This window comes from Colobus angolensis, unplaced genomic scaffold, assembly GCF_000951035.1.
Source record: "Colobus angolensis palliatus isolate OR3802 unplaced genomic scaffold, Cang.pa_1.0 Scaffold50, whole genome shotgun sequence".
Classification (NCBI taxonomy): Eukaryota; Metazoa; Chordata; class Mammalia; order Primates; family Cercopithecidae; genus Colobus; species Colobus angolensis.
Genome location: NW_012118488.1, coordinates 4,727,414 through 4,748,858, shown reverse-complemented (window position 1 = coordinate 4,748,858; position 21,445 = coordinate 4,727,414). Strand labels below are relative to the sequence as shown.

Genomic DNA, 21,445 nt, shown 5'->3' with positions numbered 1-21,445 from the left:
GAAAATAGAATGGTGGTTACTGGGGCTAGGGGCAGTGGGGAATGAGGAGTTGCTTAGTAGGCGCAGTTTTAGTTTTGCAAGATGAAAAAGTTCTGGAGATTGGTTGCACAGCAATGTAAATGTACTTGACACTGTTGAACTGTACGTTGAAAAATGATTAAGTTTTTTTTTTTTTTTTTTTGAGACAGAGTCTTGCTCTGTCACCCCAGCTGGAATGCAGCGATACAATCAATCTCAGTTCACTGCAACCTCTGCCTCCTGGGCTTATGCAATTCTCCTGCCTCAGCCTCCTGAGTAGCTGGGACTACAGGCACATGCCATCACACTTGGCTAATTTTTTTGTGTTCCTAGTAGAGATAGGGTTTTATCATGTTAGCCAGGCTGGCCTTGAACTCCTGACCTCAAATGATACACCCGCCTCAGCCTCCCAGAGTACTGGGAGCCACCATGCCTGGCTAGATGCTGTATTTTATGTTATGTGTGTTTTACCATAGTTAAAAATAATTAAAAAGCAAAGCCCCAAACTTTCCCCAATGTTCCACGTTTTTTAGAGTAAAGGCCAAAATCTTAACCAAGGTAATCAGGGTTCTGCCTCTCCTTATCTTTTCCCTCCATTTCCCAACCCCCAGTCATGCCAGAGAACTCCAAGATCCCCCACAGGGTTCCTGCCCCAGACAGAGCTTCCTGGCTCCCGACGAGGATCACTCCGTCTCTTTGTTGAGTTCTCTGATTCTCAGTGAGGATCTCCCAAGCTACCTCAATAATTCAACCCTGCAGGCATTCCTGTATTCCTTCCCTGCTTTATTTTTCCCACTGAGCATTTATCTAACATATTATATATTGTACTTATCTATCTTTCTTATTATCTCTTCTTGCCACAAGAATGTGAGCTATATGAAGGTAGAGATTTTAGCCTGGTATTTTAGTATTCACTACTGTATACTATTTCCCAGAATAGAGTGGGTGCTTCATAAATACATGGTGAATGAATGAATAGATAAATGAGAAGCAACTCATCCTCAGTTGTTAAAATTGAGCTCAAAAGTGATGCTCAAGGCTGGGCGTGGTGTTCATACCTGTAATTCAGTACTTTGAGAGGCTGAGGCAGGGGAATCACTTGAAGCCAGGAGTTCAAGACCAGACCGGCCATGATGGCAAAACCCCGTCTCTACTAAAAATACAAAAATTAGCCAAGTGTGGGGGTGCACACCTGTAATCCCAGCTACTCAGGTGGCTGAGACATGAGAATTGCTTGAACCCGGGAGGTGGAGGTTGCAGTGAGCCATGATCGCACCACTGCACTCCAGCCTCGGTGACAGAGCAAGGCTCTATCTAGAAAAAAAAAAAAGTGACGCTCAGCCAGGTGCAGCAGCTTATGCCTGTAATCCCAGTACTCTGGCAGGCCAAGGTGGGAGGATCTCCTGAGCCCAGGAGTTCAAGGCCAGCCTGGGTGACATAGCAAGATGCTGTTTCTAAAAAAAAAATTAAAATTTAGCTGGGTATGTGGCATGTGCCTGTGGTCCCAGCTACTCGGGAGGCTGAGGCTAAAGGATCGCTGGAGCCCAGGAGTTTCAAGCTGCAGCGTGCCATAATCTCACTACAGTACTCCATCCTGGGTAACAGAGTGAGGCCTTATCTGAGAAAGGAAAACAAAAGTGATGCTCTTCCTTATGTAGGCTCCCTGCTGCACCCTCCCTGTACCCTGCACAGGCCTTCAGCCTGGCTCCTAGAATATTCAGTAGCCCCTACTTGTTCACTAAACAGATTTGCTAATAGATCTGTTTCCTCAGTGCCTGGCACAGAGTTGGGCATAACGTTACACCAGTGTGTGAATGAAGGGATGAATATATGGACCTGGGCTGGGTTGAGGCAGGCAGCTCTATGGACTAGCCCCTTACGGATAGAAGAAGACTCTGTACCTTCTCTCCAATCTCTGTCTGGTCCCCACCAGGCAGCATCTCCAGGTCAGCTAGCAAGGCACAGGCCTCCAGAGCCTGCTGGTAGCGCTTGGGGTTCAGGGCTTGGCCGAAAAGCACGTTTTCCTGAAGAGTGCAGTTCTGGATCCATGCCTGCTGGGGCACGTAGGCCACAGAGCCCTGGCCACAGGAGAAATTTACCTCGGGGCTTGCCCAAGGCCTGGCTGAGCCCCACACCCTGCCCAGGAGCCCCTGCCTCTCTCACCTTCATGTGTACTTTGCCTTCTAGCTTCTCCATCTCTCCCAGCAGGGCAGACACCAGGGAGGACTTCCCACAGCCCACAGGCCCCACCACGGCCACCAGTGCCCCTTTCGGGACCTGGATGTCTAGGCTGGGGGCAAGGACCCCAGGAGTCCAGTTAGAGGCAGGGATCAGGATTTTGGTCTCCAGCCCTCCACCTGGAGAACCAAGCCCTCCTCCCTTCCAGACACCACCCTGGCTAGCTGAAGCTCTTCCTGCATTCTTGGTCAAAGGCTTTGCAGGGTGCTGCTATTGATCTGAACTTCCGGCCCACTGTGGGCAGCTGGGAAGGTAGTGGGAGAAGCTGGTACCTGTGCAGGGTGGGGGGCAGGTCCTGGGCCCAGGTGAAGGTACCACTGTGTATGGTGATGGCATAGCCTGAGAGGACCAATGTGGGCAGGATCAGGGAGGGAGCCCAAGGGATGGGGTAGCCGGCAGGGAGGCTGGGGGGCAGGGGAAAGGAGGACAAGGGATGAGCCTGGGCCATGGGAAGGGATCCTTGGGAGAAGGGAGGAAGAAAGGGATGTGGGGAGCCCTGTGGGGGAGGGCAGAGGAGAGCAGAGAACCCAGAAAAGGGAGAAGGAGGTCACAGAGTCAAAGCAGATGTGAACAGAGGAAGAAGAAAAGGGGTCAGGAGAGAACAATGGAAAAGCTTGAAACAGAGGTTTTTCTGGGGTTAGGACTGAGGCAGGCAGCCCAGGCAGGGGCTCTCTGGACCTGGGGAGATGGTCTTTCTTTCCACACACTGGGAGTCAAGTTCATCTTGAGTCAGGAATTGCTGGATCCGTTTCAGAGACACACTGGTCTGCAGGAGGATGTGAGTCAGCCCTAGAGATTGTACTTTCCCAACCCCCAACCCCTACCCACACCCTGTCCCCAGCGTCCTGGGCTAGGCAGGACCCCCTGAGGGCCCAGACACTAGCACTGGCGTCCCTCCCACGACTGAGTCTTCCATGGCTCCCACTGCCCAAAGAGAAAGTCCAGGCTGGTAACAGGAAGCTATCTACAGAGCTCAGGTTTCTAGAGACCCGACCTGACCACCTGTGACTCCAATTGACCCCTGACCTTAATGACCTCATTCAACCTTGAATAGCTCCTCATAATGCTAGCGACCTTCCCTGAATCCAGTAACTCCCCTGATTATCCCTTGCCCTAAATGACCCTTCCCTGACCCCAACAACCTGTTTCAACTCCAGAAGAGCCCCCAGCCCTACCCAGGGTTACCTGAGTCAGGTTGCTGATTAACTGGGGCAGCATGTTGAGGGGAAGTCTTAAGATATCAAACAAGGACACAGACACGAAGGCTTTCTCGGCGTCCAGCACATTGTTTGGGTCCACATACACGTACACCCAGAGGGTGATCAGGGTCACCTGAGCAGCATGGGGGTGGTGTCAGGGTGGAGTCCTGACATGCCTGGGCACCTAGAACCCTGGAGGCAGGGACCCAGCCCAGTGCCGAGCCTTACCAGGAAGGGGGTGCACATCCAGGTGAAGGTGGATATGGCGTGGAGGTAGGCTGCCGTGCGCAGCAGCTGGAGCTCACCCTGCCTGATGCCCTCCACCTGCTTCAGGAAGCTGGGTTCCCAGGCGTACAGCTTCAGCACTTTGATGCCATTCAGGATCTCACTCATCAGCTTGATGCGCGAGTCCTTCAATTTCATTTGCTTTACCTGTGCGGGCAGAAAGAGTGGCAGTGGCACACCTGCTCCCTCCCCTGACCTCCTGCCCACAGGGTCCTACCTTCCATCCAATCTTATCCATTGCAGCCATTCCACGCTGCCCACTGTTCCTTCTCACACCTCCTTGCTGGGTCTGTGCTGTGCCTTGGCCTGGAATGCACGACCACTGCCTCCCTGTGTCCTCTGCCTGATGAGATCCAGCTCCACCCTCAGTGCCACTGCACTGACCTCCCCAGGCAGCATCCTCTGTCCCCTGCCCTGGGTTTCTTCTCCTACTTCTTCTTTTTCTTCTTCTTCTTATTGCTGTTATTGTTTATTTTAGAGATGGCGTCTCACTGTGTTGCCCAGGCTGGACTGCAGCGGTACTATCATAGCTCACTGCAGCCTCAAACTCCTGGGCTCCTTTGATCCTCCTGTCTCAGCTTCCTGAGTAGCTGGAACTACAGGCATGAACCACCATGCCCAGCTAATTTTTAAATTTTTTTTGTAGAGACAAAGTCGCACTATGTTGCCCACGCTGGTTTTAAACTTCTGGCCTCATGTGATCCTCCCACCTTGGCCTCCCCAAGTGCTGGGATTACAGGTGTGAGCCACCACACCTGGTCCCCTTCCCTGGGTTTCTAAAGCACATCGCACGTTCCTTTAGTTCCATAACCATTCCTTGACATATGTTTCTCTAATCAGACTGTGAGCTTCCTGAGGGGATGGGCTGTTTATTTCTCTTTGTTCTCCGAGACCTTAGCCCAAGGTGTGGCACACCAGATTCATGTATTCACTCAACCCCCGTTTATGGAGTGCCTACTATGTGCCAGGCCATGGGCTACATGTGGAATTTGTCACAGTGAATTCAGACAAGGCCCCTACCATCACACAGCTGATGGTCTGATGGGGGAGGCATACAATAAGCAAACAATGGTCTGAATAAATGCTTAATTATTAAGCATTATGTGTGTTCTGATGGGAAATCACAGGATCCTGTAAGAAAGTAATGAGGTGGTGGCAGGGAAACTAACCTAGACTGAGACTGGGCAGTCAGGGTGGGCCTCTGGGGGAAGTTACTTTTTTTTTTTGAGATGGAGTTTCGCTCTCGTTGCCCAGGCTGGAGTGCAATGGCACGATCTAGGCTCACTGCAACCTCCGCCTCCTGGGTTCAAGGGATTCTCCTGCCTCAGACTCCAGAGTAGCTGGGATTACAGGCATGTGCCACCACACCTGGCTAATTTTGTATTTTTAGTAGAGACAGGATTTCTCCATGTTGGTCTGGCTGGTCTCAATCTCCCAATCTCAGATGATCCACCTGCCTCGGCCTCCCAAAGCTCTGGGATTACAGGCATGAGTCACCGTGCCCAGCCGAGGAAGTGACTTTAATGATGAAAGGGAAGGGAAGGAAAGGAGTTAGGCAGGCAAGGAGGGGGATGACAAGCATTCCAGGCAGAGGGAACAGTGTATGTGGTGGCCCCAGAGGTACCCTGAGCTTGGTGCTGTGGAGAAAAGAAACAAGGCCAGACTGGCTGGAACTTGGCCATTCCCCAGGGGGTGAGGACTTGCAAGGTAAGCAGAAGCCTGCTGGGTATTCTTAGGGAGTTTGTCATTTTTCCTATGGGCAGTGGGAAGCTACTAGACTTCAATAGGCCAGGTATGATGGCTCATACCTGTAATCCCAGCACTTTGGGAGGTTAAGATTAACGGATCACCTGAGGTCAGGAGTTTGAGACCAGCCTGGCCAACATGGTGAAACCCCATCTCTACTTAAAAAAAAAAAAAAAAATGAGCCGGGTGGCATGTGCCTGTAGTCCCAGCTACTAGGGAGGCTGAGGCGGGAGGATCACTTGAACCCGGGAGGCAGAGGTTGCAGTGAGCCGAGATCATGCCACTGCACTCCAGCCTGGGTGACCAAGCGAGACTCTGTGTCAAAAAAAAGACAAAATACACTTTAATAAATGTTTGCAAATAGTAGACTGAGTGACTGGCTATTCATGATTAGCACAGCGCAGTGGGAAAACTCCTCATCAGACCAGGATACTCGGGTTCAAGTCCCAGCCCTGCCTGATTCTGGACTGCCATTATTTCTCTAAGCATTGGTTCTTCTGCTACAAAATGAGAATGTCAGTAAAACCCTCTGAGAGTTGTGAGGGAAGAGCAGGCTATGGTTTCTGCAAGTGGCTAGTAGCCATCCATACTCAGGAAGCAAGGTAGCTAGGAGGCCCCAAGGTTAGTGGACACCTTCCCCCAGGCAGCCAGCCAGGTGCTCCAGGCAGGAGGATGCACCCTGGACAGCACCTACCTGGAAGGCACGCATCTTCACGGCCACAGCTCCGTTGAGTGGAATCAGTAAGACCATGAGAGCGACTCCAGCCAGGACAGAGGGACCTAGGTTCTGAGGAGACACCGGTGGATAGATGACACATAGGGACAGATTACCAAAGTCTACAGAGAGAACCCAACAGACAAACAGAGGCCTGTTGACTTGAAATGTGTAGATGGGCAGGAAGCAAAAGATGGCGGTTGGCCAAACAGAAATTCAGAATGACCACAACGTTTGTAGAAGCAGCTAGCCACTAGAGAACGACGACAGGGACAGACAGCAGACATAGAAGGGTGTCCAGACACACAGAAGGCAAATATAGATGATGACAGCCAGAGTCACACCCACCTCCCTCCAAGTCTTTCTTTCCTCCCTGGCTTCTGCGGGAAGGATAGCAACAGATGCTGGGAAGATTCCGTTGCAGACATCAGCATCCTCGAAGTCCTATTCCTCCATCCCCACCAATGCCTAGGGAAGCTCTTGTGTCAATTCTTTTTTTTTTTTTTTCTGAGACAGTGTCTTGCTCTGTCACCCAGGCTAGAGTGCAGTGGCACGATCTCAGCTCACTGCAACCTCTGCCTCCTGGGTTCAAGCAATTCTCCTGCCTCAGCCTCCTGAGTAGCTGTGACTACAGGCACCCACCACCACATCTGGCTAACTTTTGTATTTTTAGTAGAGACGGGGTTTCACCATCCTGGCCAGGATGGTCTTGAACTCCTGACCTTGTGATCCACCTGTCTTGGCCTCCCAAAATGCTGGGATTACAGGCATGAGCCACCGTGCCTGGCCAGCTCTTGTGTCAATTCTATATCCCCTCTGCTAACCCAGAATAACCCTCTTTCTTTTTCTTTTTCTTTTTTTTTTTTTTTTTTTTTTTTTTTTTTTTTTTAGATACAAGGTCTTGCTATGTTGCCCAGGCTGGAGTGCGGTGCCTATTCGCAGGCACAATCGTGGCGCACTGCAGCCAGAACTATTGGGCTCAAGTGATCCTCCTGCCTCAGCCATCTGAGTAGCTGGGCCTACAAGCATGTGCCATGCGCCCAGTTCCAGAATAATCCTCTCTTGCCACTTCTGCAGCAAGGTCAGAGGAAGGGGGCAGAGGTCAGGTTGGAGAGTTACCTGCCAGAGGAAGTAGATCGCCAGGATGATCTGCAGGGGTGCTGACCACAGCAGGTTGAGGAAGGGGGCAAGGTCCATGAAGCGCTGGGCATCCACTGACATGAGGTTGACAATTTCCCCCACAGTGGATGCACGTTTGACTGAATTGGTGATAACCAGAGCCTGCAGGTAGACAGTAGATGGGTGGACTTGGCTGCGAGCATCTTGCAAGCTGCCCAGGGCCAGCCTCTCCCCTGGGTCCTGCTCCAGCTGACCTTCCTATAGATGACACCTATGATCCCAGTACGAAACTTCAGCCCAGTCACGAAGATGCACTGGTAATACTGTTGTAAGATCAGCGACTGCATCATGGAGCACAGGAACATCAGCCCAGCCACCAGGAAGCCCCACCAGGAGGGGGCCATGGGGTTGGAGATAAACCTGATCAGGACGCTGTGGGGAGGAGAGGGGGGTGAGGTGGGCAGTGTTCCCCCCGTGGCTGCTCCCTCCTCTGCTGCCCTTTCCTCTTACCCACAGTCTCCACTGCACCCCCGGCCTCTGAAACCTCCACCCCCTCCAACCCCTTGGGCCAGAGAGGGCCAACCCAGTACTGCCTCAAGACCATGACGTCCTAGCTCCACTCTGCCTTCGCCTCCTTCTCTATCCACCACGGACCCTGCTGCACACCCTATCTATCACACTCGCACCACCAGCCTCACCTGCCTGCCTTCTTACCTCCTGACATATGGCAGGAAGAAATGCCACGTTTCCATTGATTGGACTTCCCTGCTCCTTCTCCTAGGCTGCTGGGGGCTCTAGATTCTGCCATATGACCACAAAGACTCTCACTGCACAAATCCACCTTTCCAACCTCAGTGGCTCCCAGCACTGCCTAGGGACCTTCTCTGGGTCCCTAAACCGCCCCCGATCTTGGGGCCTTCTTCACCTCTCTTCTCTTCCCTTCAGGCCTGTCCCAGCCTCCCATCTCTCTCAGCAGCTACCTGCCTTCTTGCTTAGCCACCCATTGAGGACTCCTTGCCACTCACAAACTCCTTGCCACCCACAAACTGCCCTCTAGTGGCTTGTCCTCCTTTTTCTGGTGCTCAGGCTGTTGGAGAATGTCCCTGCCCTCGAGCCCTGGCCTTCCTCTGCCTCCTCAGGAACTTGCTGCGCTGTTGCCCCCTCTGCCTCTGAGCTTCATCCTGGCCACCTCTGCTGGAAGCTCTACACTTTCACCTATTGACATGACCGAGTCTCTTCATCGTTGGGACACTCTCCTGTCGACCCCATGGAGCCCTCCAGCCATAATCATAGCCAGGCCTCCCCTTCTGTGATAGCTTGAGTTGTGTCTTCCAAAAAGGCATGTTCAGCTCCCAACCCCTGGTATCTGTGAAGGTGGCCTCATTTGGTGAGGAGGTCATATTGGAGTAGGGTGGGCCCCAGTGGCCCCAGACCAGTGCCCAGTGACTGGTGTCTCTCTCTCTCTCTCTCTCTTTCTTTCTTTCTTTCTTTTTTTTTTTTTTTTGAGACAGGGTCTCTCTCTGTCACCTAGACTCGAGTGCAGTGGCGCCATCACAGCTCATGGCAGCCTCAACCTCTCAGGCTCAAGCAGTCTTCCCACCTCAGCCTCTTGAGTAGCTAGGACTGACTCTAGGCGTATGCCACCAGGCCTGGCTAATATTTTAACTTTTTTTTTTTTTTGTAAAGACAGGGTTGCTCAGGCTGGTCTCAAACTCTTGGACTCAAGAGTTTGACTTCCAGCTAGCTGGCCCAACGTGACCAGACTCCATCCACCACCTTGCCCCACGCCCAGCTTCCTCCTCTCACTGAGCCCATCATCTCAGCAGAAGATCCATCATCCTCCAGTTACCCCGGCCAGCACCCAGGTTGCCTGGCACTCCTCTGTCTCTCTGGCACACACGCCCATCTCCCGAATAGCTCCTGAACGCTTGTCTCATTCCTGGCCTGGACTCCATCTGACCGGGTTGGCCCGCTTCCATCCAGCCACCCTGCCCTACATCCCCCACACTCCTGGCAGGAGATCCTTGAAGCCAGATGCCCCTCCCTGGCTCAGATCTTTCAAGGATATCCTTAGCTCTCCCTCTCTCTGTTTTCCTGCCCCTCCCTCTCGTTGCCATTTCCTCTGCCACTCAGAAACACCTGAGTCATGCTGTTTCAGGGCTTTGTGACTAAGCTGAGGCTGAACTTTCTCCTATTTCTTCACCTACTTGTCTCTCCAAATTTTTTTGATCTCCCGAGCCAGGGGGCGCTCCCTGCTCCATCCCAGGCTGGCTTCTTTGCCCCTTTGGGGGTTTTCCAGACACCTGAGAACACTTCCGCCCTCCACTGAATTCTAATTGATTTACACGCTGGTTTCTCCCATAAGACCTCAGGACCCTGTCTTATTGACCTCAGATCCCTAGCATCGAGCACCATTCTGGTACCCTGGAGGTTCAATAAGTGTTTGCCGAACAAATTAATGCATGCACGGAGGGGCAAGGAGGTGGGGACTCAGCTCCCTGCAGCTCTCCTTCCCACCCTCTCATTTGAGAGCTCATTCTAGTCCAAGCCACTCCCGAGACAGATGTTAGAGCCTAATGGTGAGGACAGAGCACTGCAGTCAGAGCTCAGAGTCCTGGACTCAGACCCGATTCCTTCTTTGCTGTGTGCCCTTGGCCAAGTCAGTTCACCTCTCTGAGTTCCTGCTTTCTCATTTGTGACATGGGAATGGGGCAATTCCACATAGGATTGTTGGGAAGGTTTAAAGACCCAATGCTTGTTAACGTATGCACCAGGGTGTCTGGCACATAGGATATGCACAGCAATTCTAAGTTGAATGTGAGTGAGGAAACAAGTCAGGCAATGCCTCTTGCCAACGGTCATATGGAAAGTGGAGCTAGCCTCCCTGGTTCCTGGTCTGGGCTTCTTTTCACTGTACGTTGTTCCTTCCTCTGGGCCAGCCAGCCAGCCCTGCTGCCCAGGGTAGGGCTGTAGTGAGCCGGAGGGTGGACAGACCTGAGCAGTTGCGGATTAATGAAGGACAGCAGGTCCTGGATCAGCTTGAAGCAGGCGCTGATGAGGAAACTGGAGCCAAAGGTGGCCAGCAGGGCCCGCAGGAAAGAGGGCTTCTGGGGCCTGGGCCGGGCACCCAGCAGCACCTCGTCCTCGCTGGAGGCATTTTTCCCAGGTGCCGCTGCAGCCTTGTGTCTGGTCCGGGGAGGAAGAAGCAATGGGTTAGGAATGGGGACAGGGGCTCCAGGAAGCCAAGGGCTAGGCTGGGTTGGCTAGGAGTGAGGAGGAGGAGGGAGCTGTTTTCTTGGCTCTCAGAGCTGGGAAGGGGATAGACAGCATAAGAATTGCACAAGTGACTCTGTCCTCAGCTGCCAGAGGGCATCTGAAGGGGTGGCCACTGCTACCACAAGGGCTCTAAAACCCAGCTATCCTCCTGCGTCTGGCCCTCTCCTTGCCTCCCCAGTGCTGGCTCCAGGGAGAATGCCAAGAGGGAAGGGGAGATAAGATCGAGGATGGCTGGTGGCACAGCCACGGGGCAGCTGAACAGGAAGTGGGTGGAGTGGCATGGAGGGACTGAGAGGGGGTGCAGCGGGCAGACTGGGGGCCCATAGGTCTTCCTGGAGGCTCCAAGCTATGGAAGCCAGGATACTGCTAACCACACCCAGGCCCAGTTTCCTCCAACAGCTGGTGACAACCAGAAGCTCCAGGCTGAGCAAACATTGAACTCCTAGGCCTGGATTGTGGATGGGAGGAGGGAGGGTTCAATCCTGGGGTCAGAATTGGGTGGGGAAGGATGATGCTGAGCCCCAGCTCCCTTGACGAGGCAGTTGGCCAGAGACAGGTTTATGGTCCTTGATAGGAGGCTGCCAGTGGGAAGACCCCTCAGGGGAAGATCATCTCATTCAGCCCCTGCCTCCGGACAGGAGGAGGCAGAATTGGCAGGGGTGTGCTGGCTCCTGACCCTGGAATCAGCCCTTTCAGTCAGGCAGGGTAGTGCAGTGATATGAGGAGGACCTCTGAGGCCAGCCAGCTCCATGTGGATTCCAGCTCTGTCACCACCAACTTGGGGACCCTGGGAGGTCCTCTGTTACATTTCTGTGCTTCGGTGTCTCCATCTGTTTCTGCTGTTGTTGAGATAAGGTCTCACTCTATTGCCCAGACTGGAGTACAGTGGCACAATCTCAGCTTACTGCAGCCTTGGCCTCTCGGGCTCAAATGATCCTCCCACCTCAGCCTCTCAAGTCGCTGGGACTACAGGTGCGCGCCACCATGCCCAGCTCATTTTGTTTACTTTTTATAGAGACAAAGTCTCACTATATTGCCCAGGCTCATCTTCAACTCCTGGACTCAAGCAATCCTCCTGCCTTGGCATCCCAAAGTGTTGGGATTACAGGTGTGGGCCATCACACCCGGCCCCATTGTCCCCATCTGTAACACAGGGACACTAGAACCTACCCTTTAGGGCTGTTGAAAAATTGAGTTCATTTATATGCTTAGGATGGGACCTGGGATGGAGTAGGTGCTCCAAAGTGCCAGCCATTCTCCTGCCCCCTACCAGAGCTGGGAGAACTAGCCCCTTCCAGGCCTAAGCTTCCCATAGAATGGTCCTGAGGCTGTCAAGAAATCACCTGGTCCTGCTCTGCTCCCCACCCCAGGAATGCCACCCTCCCAGGTCTACCAGCGCCATCTGCAGGAGACCTGGGGTAAGCGAAGGGGCTGCATGGTGGGGCTGCGGGCAGGGGGAGGGCCTCACTGTGCCGCCTGCTTTTCCTGCTTCCTCCATGCCTCCAGCAGCTGCTGCACCACCATCTGGGATCTGTCCTCCTCCTTCAGGGACCAGAGGTCCTTCTCCTCCAGGGGATGCCGGTAGCCATAGATGGCCATCCTGCGGAGAGGTGAAGCCCGCAGGCAGCCCCGCAGAGGGTCAGGGTTTAGCAGCCTGGAGCCAAGGGCCAGTGTCTCCAGGGCCCCAGGGTCTCCAGAAAGGAGGGTCTCCCTCCGGCACTATGACCATGAAAGGTGTCTCCTTCATTTCCTCAGTGAACAGGCTGGAGGTCACTGGCTCTCCCTCCCAAGTTCCTACCACTACCACCTTCTCCTCCTCCTCCCCAGGTGCCCCATCTCTTCTCCGCCTCAGGCCCTGGTGATGGAATCCACTCTGGCTGGGGCCCTGGGTGAGGACAAGGCCTGGGAGATTCGGCCCCAGCCTCGGGTGCTTCCTCAGTGCTGTGGGGTTAATGAGCAGTCACCCAGGTCACAGACACAATTATCCTGCTCAAGCCGCTCTGAGGGGCAGCCAAGGAGATGACAGGCTGCAAGTTTATCACAAACAGAAGAGCTCAGAACTAATGATAGTCTTCTTCTAGCCTCCTGGGCCTGTCCCCGCAGCCTGCCAGATGCAGAGCTGGCCTGTAGCCTGGGGGTGGCGCTGGGCCAGGCCAGGCCTCTGCATTCGGCCGCCCTCCCGGACCACTTCCCCACCCTCATCTGACCCGTGCCCACTGCAGTGGGGAGTGGGGTAGGTGGCCAGCCAGGTCCCTAAACTGCTGGCCTGCCTCCCCTTCCTCCATCTCACCTTCTATCCCTCCCCTCCCTCTGGCCCGGGCTGGTGGAAGAGCCAACTCACTTTGTGAACCACCAGAAAAACAGGCGGGAGAGAAAGCCAGCACTGGTCTCAGGGTAGGGATTCTAGAAGGCGAGAGAATAGGATGGGGGAATCAGGAGTGCTGCCCACCACCCTCTCAAAGCAGAGTAGGGAAATGGAGGGGACCCTTGTTCCTTCCTGCTCCAAGACCCAGTTTACAGATTGTGGAGATGACCTCTCTCCCACTTTGAAAGGAGCTAGAGGGGTTTGGGGCTGCTGGTCAGAGCTGGGCTGAAGACTGAGCTATGGAGCCCCCGCACCCTCCATGGCAAACTCACAGGGTCGACATTCTTTGCGGAGAAAAGTGGAGGTTTCTCCCTGAAGCAGGCCAAGATGAGGGCACACAGTACCAGGGCAAAGTGGATGTAGAAAGTGGTGAAGCGGAAGGGGTCTGAGATCTCGCCCTGGGTGGGAGAGTGGAGGGGCGTCAGAAGCACTGGAAAAGCCTGGGCCTGCAGCCCCTGCCCTGCAGGATCCCTTGGGGCATCAGGCTCCTCGGGGGCAGAAGGCAGTACCTGGGGGCCTCCAGGTCCCCACTCAGAGGACTCTGAGAGATGGGGAAGGATCACAAGGGGGCTCTGGTTCAGCGAGGACCAGGTGTGTCACCTGTGCCAGGTGTGGTGCCAGCACCTTAACTACAGGACCTTGTCCAACTGGGACACCAGCCTACAGGCAGGACAGCCCACAGTGCCCTTTCTGCAATTAAGGAAATGAGGCTCCAAAGGTTTCAGCGACCTGCCCGAGTCCACACGGGGAGCAATTGAGTTGTTCAGGGCCCATGTTCTTAGCTACTCTCCTTGCCTGCTTCCCGCTGAGATGGAGAAATGGGAGGCACTAGGTTGGCCTGCAGTGTTCCATCCCACCAGCCCAACATCACGGCCACTGACGATCAAGAGGAAGGCCAGGGACTGAGGGAGGCGGGAAGAAAGGAAGGGAACGTGCCAATGGGACCTCTAGGTAAGCCAGAACTCTTCACACATGTCTGCATACATGTGCTCATTACAGGGACACTGACTGACACCCACGTCAGACATTGCACTTGCTGGGTGGGTGCTGTGGAACAGCCCCCTACCCTCACATGATGGTCCAACAGTGGTGGCATCTTTGCTCATTCCTGTGTTACACTGGTGCCCTTCCTCAGCCTGCTTCCAGGTAGAAATGCGGCAAGTGGAGAACAACACAATTGTGTTTTTACTTGAAGCCTCTGGGAGGGACCTGGGATCCAGCAGTGACTTTGAACGCTGAGGTCACCCTCCTATCAGGGCTAAACCTGGCAGGTTCCCCTCTCCCCCGACCTTACCTCTGCCTTGGCTGAAAGGATCTTGGAGCGGAAGGGGACGATGGCGCAGACCACACACAGGAACCAGAAGATAATGAGGACCCCTGAAGACTGTATGCCCTGCAGCCGCTCATATTGTATCAGCAGGGTGGCCAGCAGCTGTGCAGGGAGGGCAGGGAGGCCCGGGCAGAACACACACATCTGGACCTGCCTCCATTTCTCCCCATCCCACATGACCAGAAGTTTCTGGGGCCACCCCCTTCTACTTCCCACTCCCAACATGTCCAGCCCTCTCTTCAGAGCCCACAGTTTCCTTATCACAGTCCACAACCCACTGGAGACCTCCCCCATCCACTTTCCCAGGGCCTCACACTGACCATGGTGATCCCCACCACCAGGGGGGTGACAAAGAAAACAGGGGCAGGGGCCCGGCCATGGACCAGGCCATGGAAGGAGTAAAAAAGGTCCGCCCAGGAGACGCACCACAGCAGGACACCCAGGACCTGTGAAGAGAGCACAGATTGGAATCCCCATCCCCAGAGGCAAGGACAGTCCTCACTGGGAAGGGGTCTTTGTACCTGAAGCCGCCAGAATCCACTAGACCTGCCTGGGACTGGCACTGAGGTCCAGGAATGGAGCTGGCCAGAAGCTTGTTTGGGGTGGGGAGAGTGTTGCTGAACTTGCTTAAACTTTCCCAAGTGAGGAATATGTCAGCTGGCTGTATATACTCTCAGTTGTCACATTCCCATGGCCCCAAGCAGGTCAGGTGACACTGGGCAACCTAGTCCAGCCGAGGAAGTGGGAGAGGGCCTCGTTAAAAGCAGAATCCTGGTTGGGCACGGTGGCTCACATCTGCAATCCCAGCACTTTGGGAGGCAGATCACCTGAGGTCAGGAGTTGGAGACCAGTCTGGCCAACATGGCAAAACCCCATCTCTACTAAAAATACAAAAATTAGCTGGGCGTGGTGGCACATGCCTGTAATCCCAGCTACTCAGGAGGCTGAGGCAGGAGAATCACTCGAACCTAGAAGGCAGAGGTTGCAGTGAACCAAGATCATGCCATTGCACTCCAGCCTGGGTGACAGAGTGAGACTGTCTCTAAATTAATTAATTAATTAATTAAATTTCATTAAAAAATAAAAACAGAATCCTCAGGGCCCAGCCCCACCAGTAGGAGATCCCTGGGCCACTGACCGTCTTGAGCCTGGACAGGTGGGAGAGGATGATGTAGCCACGACCATGGTACCGCAGGTAGAGCAGGTAGCAGGGCAGGGCGACCCACAGGTAGATGCAGGGCACCCAGGCCAGCAGGGAGTTCTGGAAGCAGGGAGTGAGGTCCGGGTTGTCTGTGTGCACAGACAGGTTGGAGTCCTGGGGACAGAGAGAACAGTTTAGTGCTGTGGCAGCCCCACAGAGAACTGGGCTCTCTTGAGGAAGATGGCTTAGCTAGAGAGACGTTCCATCAGAGATAGGGGTGGAGTGGAAGACAGGTGAGGAGGGGAGAGACCAAATACACAAATGAGAAGTTGTTGTCCCAGGTGTGAGTTCTCCAAGGATGCCATGACTGCTCCCATTTCCTTATATTCTCTCTCTCTCTCTCTCTAATTGAGGCATAATTTAAGAGCAACAAAAAATTGTGCCGATTTAAAGTGTACAGTCAGTGAGTTTTGACAGTTGTATACACCCGCAAAACTGCTGCCATGTTACCTCATGGTCCTTTGCAGTGCCTCCCTCCCAGGATGATTTGCAGTTCATCCCTCCCAGGCTGATTTTCTTTCTACCATTCTGGATTCCCACTCTTTATTTATTTATTCATTTTTGAGACAGAGTTTCACTCTTTTGCCCAGGCTGGAGTGTAGTGGTATCATCTTGGCTCACTGCAACTTCCACCTCCCGGGTTCAAGGGATTCTCCTGCCTCAGCCCCCCAGTAGCTGGGACTACAGGTGCGCACCACAACGCCCAGCTACTTTTTGTATTTTTATAGAGACGGGGTTTCACCATGTTGGCCGGCATGGTCTCTATCTCTTGATCTCATGATCTGCCAGCCTCGGCCTCCCAAAGTGCTGGGATTACAGGCATGAGCCACCGCGCCCGGCCCTCACTCTTTTTTAAAACTAATTTTTAATTTTATCAAAGTGATATATGCACATAGTTTAAAAGACCTCTTTCTCTTAAGGCTTTTTCTGGGTCAGGGATAGGGAGCTTCCCTGAGCCTTAGCTGCCTCTCTTCTGAAACTGAGGTGACCATCCACTGGCCCACCTGGACCTCACCGGGTGGATTTGAGACTCATAGGAACCAAGGGATATGGAGAGTCTTTGCAAATTACACAGACTAGAGTGATCAACTCTTCCAGTATGGATGGGACGTCTCTGGTTTTAGCATTGAAAGTCCAGCGTCTTGGGAAACTGCTTGGTCTTGGGCAAACGAGGATGGTGGGTTACTTTACTGGCTCTGACAAGACTGTCTCTTACTTTTTACTATAACCACACCTATGAACATTTTTGGAAAGGGATGGGGGAATACATTCATTAATAAACACACGTTTTATTGAGATTGTTTCCTCCAAGGCCACCAATGTACTAATCTGTTTCTTATGTTCTTTGCAAAGCATTAGATGTTTTTTTAGAGATGCACAGAAAATATCAACAACAAGAAAAACCACCCACAATCTCATCCACCTAGAGACATCTGTTACCTGAGGATATAGCTATCTATTTTCTAGTTGCCAATTTAAATACTTATCATTTTTATTTTTATCAAAGTTATGCATGCACATAAATCATTGAATTTTCTTTTTTCTGTTTCTTTGTTGATTTGGTTTAGTTTTGTCTTTCAAGCTGGAGGTGTTAAATTAGATTACATTTGGCCTAAAGTGCCTCCATGCATAGTGAACTGACACCCAGCTTAATATGTAAACAAACCTGACATGAGAATTTCTTGTAACAAGTAGCTGAGTCTCAGCCAATCACTGCAACTGAGCTTTCAGCCAATCGCAGACTGCAGACTGCTTAGACCTGTCCAGATAAGGCAAATTTCAAGTTGTAAATAGGCTATTTCTATATGTTACTTTTTTTTCTGTCTGTAAGTACCACTTGACCACATAGTCAGGTGGAGTTCTTCGAGCCTTTACTGGTTTAGGTGTTTTTTTTTTTTTTTTTTTGAGATGGAGTTTCACTCTTGTTGCCCAAGCGGGAGCGCAATGGTATGATCTTGGCTCACTGCAACCTCCGCCTCCTGGGTTCAAGCCATTCTCCTGCCTCAGCCTCCTGAGTAACTGGGATTACAGGTGTGTGCCACCATGCCCAGTTAATATTTTCTATTTTTAGTAGAGATGGGGTTTCGCCATGTTGGCCAGGCTGGTCTTGAACTCGTGACCTCAGGTAATCTGCCTGCCTTAGCCTCCCAAAGTGCTGGGATTACAGGTGTGAACCACAATGCCCAGCCAAGTCTTTACTAGTTTAGGATGCTGCTCAATTCATGATTTGCTTATTTTTTCAAATCAACTCTGCTAAATTTGTCTAAAACTTTTCTTTTTTCTTTTTCTTTTTTTTGAGATGGAGTTTCGCTCTTGGCCCCCAGGCTGGAGTGCAATGGTGAGATCTCGGTTCACTGCAACCACCACCTCCCGGGTTCAAGCGATTCTCCTGCCTCAGCCTCCTGAGTAGCTGGGACTACAGGTGCCCGCCACCATGCCTGGCTAATTTTTGTATTCTTAGTAGAGACGGGGTTTCACCATGTTGGCCAGGCTGGTCTTGAACTCCTGACCTCAGGTGATCCACCCACCTTGGCCTCCCAAAGTGCTGGAATTACAGGCGTGAGCCACCACACCTGGCCTAAAGCTTTTCTTTTAACAGATTGGTGTCAGAAGTGGGATCTGAAGTAGAAATCCAGTGACCCTTAGGAGCATTGAGTGACCAAGTAAGGGTACCTGACAGGGCTCATTGTGCCAATTGTTCTCTTGTAGCAATTGGAGGTCATGGATGAGTTCTATCCCAGATTCCAAGCTTCAGGAATTTGTGTTTTGAGTTCTCCAAGTTTATTTGAACAATTCTTAGACAGGACTGGGTCCAGGAGCAAATCAGATCTGATAACTTACTGAAATGGATCCAGTTAAAAGCCTCAGACAGGTGCCTTTTGAAAGTGAGTTCCTCCAAATCTAAGGAGTCTGGGACTCCAGGAGTCTGAGGCGCCACTTTCTGGGACAGTGGCTAACTTTATGAGCAATAATTATGAGGAACATGTGTATTTTTGGAAAAATGGGTTAACTTTGCTGACGACAACTTAAGAGTTACAGTGGCCACAGAGGGAAAGTTTTGACCTAGATAAAACTGTTCACTTGCAAGGTGCATTAGAAAAGAAAGGTTCAAAAATGCCACAAAAGCAATGGGATGCATTCTTTAATTGGTATACAGAGGCATCTAAAAGATTAAATGAATAAAAAATTGCCTCTTTATAAGGTTCCTTACAGAAATCAAATGAAAAACAATCTTAAAAGTCCCTTCACAAATCTTATTCAAAAGCTTTAGCCATCTGGGCAAGAAATCTTGTTCCATTGGCCAGAAGAACAATTTGGATCCAGATATTCTTTAATAAATTCAGGAGTTTTATATTATTGTACCCGGAACATGGCTAAGATATTTGAATGAAAGCTATAAGATCCGTTGCTGTTTACATTTATATATGTCTGTATGTATGACATAGGTATCATAGTTTCTATCTCCTTTTAATGCTTCAAAATTAAATTATAAAAAAGCTCTATTTTGTTGGCTTTAAGAAAAATAAGTGCTTATATAAATGAAGTATTCTCTCAGAAAATTAAGAACTACCTCAAATACTTTTGCAGCTCACCTGACTTGGGTAATCTTTGGCAAATAAGGATATTGTTGGTTTGATTAAAACAGACATGTTTTTCATAGTTTTTGGGATTAAATATCGTACAGATGCATGATTTCCTATCTAGGTTTACTGGTAAAACAAGCTTATGTTGTCTTTTTATTATAAAATTTGTCAGCAAGAAAAACAAAATGATGACAAGTTGTTTATTATCTCATCTTTATAGGCAATCCAAGCATAAGTGTTGAAAATAAGTGAATTAAATGAATGTAAGTAAGATAAAATTCCCAGGTAAAAGATGTCCTTCCTATACCAGAAGGTTTTATTATTACTTTTTTGAAACAGGGTCTCTGTCGCCTACTCTGGAGTGCAAGTGGCAAGATCTCGGCTCACTGCAACCTCTGCCTCCTGGGCTCAAGCAATCCTCTCGCTTCAGCCCCGCCAAGTATCTGGGACTACAGGCGCAAGCTGTCACACCCAGCAAATTTTTGTATTTTTTGTAGAGAGGGGTTTCACCATGTTGCCCAGGCTGGTCTTGAAATCCTGAGGTCAAGTGTTCCACCGGCCTCAGCCTCCCAAAGTGCGAGGATTACAGGCGTGAGCCACCATGCTCAGACACCAGACGGTTTTAACACTCTTAGCATCAAGAATAGAAAGTTGAGGAGGAGGGAAATCTGTACAAACAACAATTTAGTTTTCAGGCCTCGCAAAACAAACAAACAAAAAACCTAAAGGGATATAAATGATATTTTGCCTCCTTTACAGTTTATTATTACAGGGAGACTAAAGACATTTTGGACCATTGATAAACATGTACTTCACTGACAAATTGTACTACGAGAAAGCTCATGCTTCTAGAAATTATGGTTCATAGATTTACCAATCTACAGATTGCTGGTGTGACACACAATTCACAAAGGCTTACTTTCTAATTTCCATGGAAATTAAGGTCACTAAGGGTTAAGAATTCTTTTTTTTTTTTGAGACGGAGTCTCACACTGTCACACAGGCTGGAGTGCAGTGGCGCAGTCTCACCTCACTGCAATCTCCACCTCCCGGGTTCAGGCGATTCTCCTGCCTCAGCCTCCCCAGTAACTGGGATTACAGGTGCCTGCCACCACGCCCAGCTGATTTTTGTATTTTTAATAGAGACAGGGTTTCACCATGTCAGCCAGGCTGGTCTCAAACTTCTGCCCTCAAGTGATCTGCCTACTACGGACTCCCAAATTGCTGGGATTACAGGCGTGAGCCACTGCGCCTGGCCAGGGTTAAGAATTCTAATATATGTATGTATATTACATAATATAGGTACCTACTACATCTAATATACGTACCTACAATTACCAGAAACAATAAGGGGGAAACTCTATACGAAAATATACAAGGAAGGTAAGAAAAAGAAATACATAGAAAAGAAATATACAAAGGAAGCTAAGGAAAAGCTGTAAGATGTGAGGATGTTCTGTTCTGATAAGGGAAAAAGAGAATAAATTTTGTCCTAAAGTGAAATGACTGATTTTTCAAAAATGAGAAGAGGAAAAGTATAGGGCAAAAAGTGAATGGATATGAGAGTTGTAGGAGGTTTGTGGCAGATGACTCTTGTGAAAGAAATTTTATGTGTGATCAAGCTGGCTAAGATTAGGAGGTAATTATTTATACGTTTTTTAAGAATAAAAATTAGCAACCGGGTGCGGTGGCTCACGCCTGTAATCCCAGCACTTTGGGAGGCGGAGGCGAGTGGATCACTTGAGGTCAGGAGTTCGAGACCAGCCTGGCCAACATGGTGAAACCCCATCTCTACTAAAAATACAAAAAATAAGCTGGGCGTGGTGCATGTGCCTGTAATCCCAGCTACTTGAGAGGCTGAGACAGGAGAATCGCTTGAACCCTGGAGGTGGAGGTTGCAGTGAGTGGAGATTGCACCATTGCTCTCCAGACTGGGCGATAAGAGCTAGTATTAATATCAAAATTACAGTGATGCAAAACTAGAATTTGGTTCTCTCCATGAAAACAACACAGTATTCTTAGATTATTGGTCTCATCATAATAGGAAATTGTAAAAGAGTTTTCTTTCTGTTTAGGTAATTGGCCTAGAAAACAAAGATTCTGTGTTCTACTCAGATAATTTCCTGTGCTTCATGCTGTCTTTGTTAGGTTTTTGATCACTTAAGAAAACTGAGAACTCGCTATTAAAAGAGCTAAGCTTTTTCTACAAGTATGTAACTTTTTGTGTATGCCTCCAAAATCTTTTAATGAATGGTTATTGTTCACAGTGACCTGTAATCCTATTAAAAAATTTATTTTATGTGCTGTGTATTCTTCCTTCCTTCCTTCATTCCTCCCTTCCTTCCTTCCTTCCTCCCTTCCTTCCTTCC

The 21,445-nt window shown here is 50.6% G+C and overlaps 1 protein-coding gene across 1 annotated transcript in view; it reads right to left on the bottom strand.

Annotated features, from left to right (window-relative positions):
- The window catches only part of ABCC3 (ATP-binding cassette, sub-family C (CFTR/MRP), member 3), a 47,923-nt gene that overhangs the window by 20,423 nt on the left and 6,055 nt on the right, over nt 1-21,445 (bottom strand). Inside the window, exons 2-17 of the mRNA XM_011959969.1 lie at nt 15,430-15,606; nt 14,612-14,737; nt 14,256-14,393; nt 13,234-13,359; nt 12,938-12,999; nt 12,065-12,196; nt 10,315-10,506; nt 7,575-7,752; nt 7,321-7,482; nt 6,181-6,273; nt 3,684-3,887; nt 3,442-3,588; nt 2,935-3,022; nt 2,529-2,595; nt 2,182-2,308; nt 1,920-2,096 (exon numbers count right to left, since the gene is read on the bottom strand). Coding sequence (XP_011815359.1) covers nt 1,920-2,096; nt 2,182-2,308; nt 2,529-2,595; nt 2,935-3,022; nt 3,442-3,588; nt 3,684-3,887; nt 6,181-6,273; nt 7,321-7,482; nt 7,575-7,752; nt 10,315-10,506; nt 12,065-12,196; nt 12,938-12,999; nt 13,234-13,359; nt 14,256-14,393; nt 14,612-14,737; nt 15,430-15,606 — 2,196 coding nt within the window. The remainder of the gene's footprint in view (nt 1-1,919; nt 2,097-2,181; nt 2,309-2,528; nt 2,596-2,934; nt 3,023-3,441; nt 3,589-3,683; nt 3,888-6,180; nt 6,274-7,320; nt 7,483-7,574; nt 7,753-10,314; nt 10,507-12,064; nt 12,197-12,937; nt 13,000-13,233; nt 13,360-14,255; nt 14,394-14,611; nt 14,738-15,429; nt 15,607-21,445) is intronic.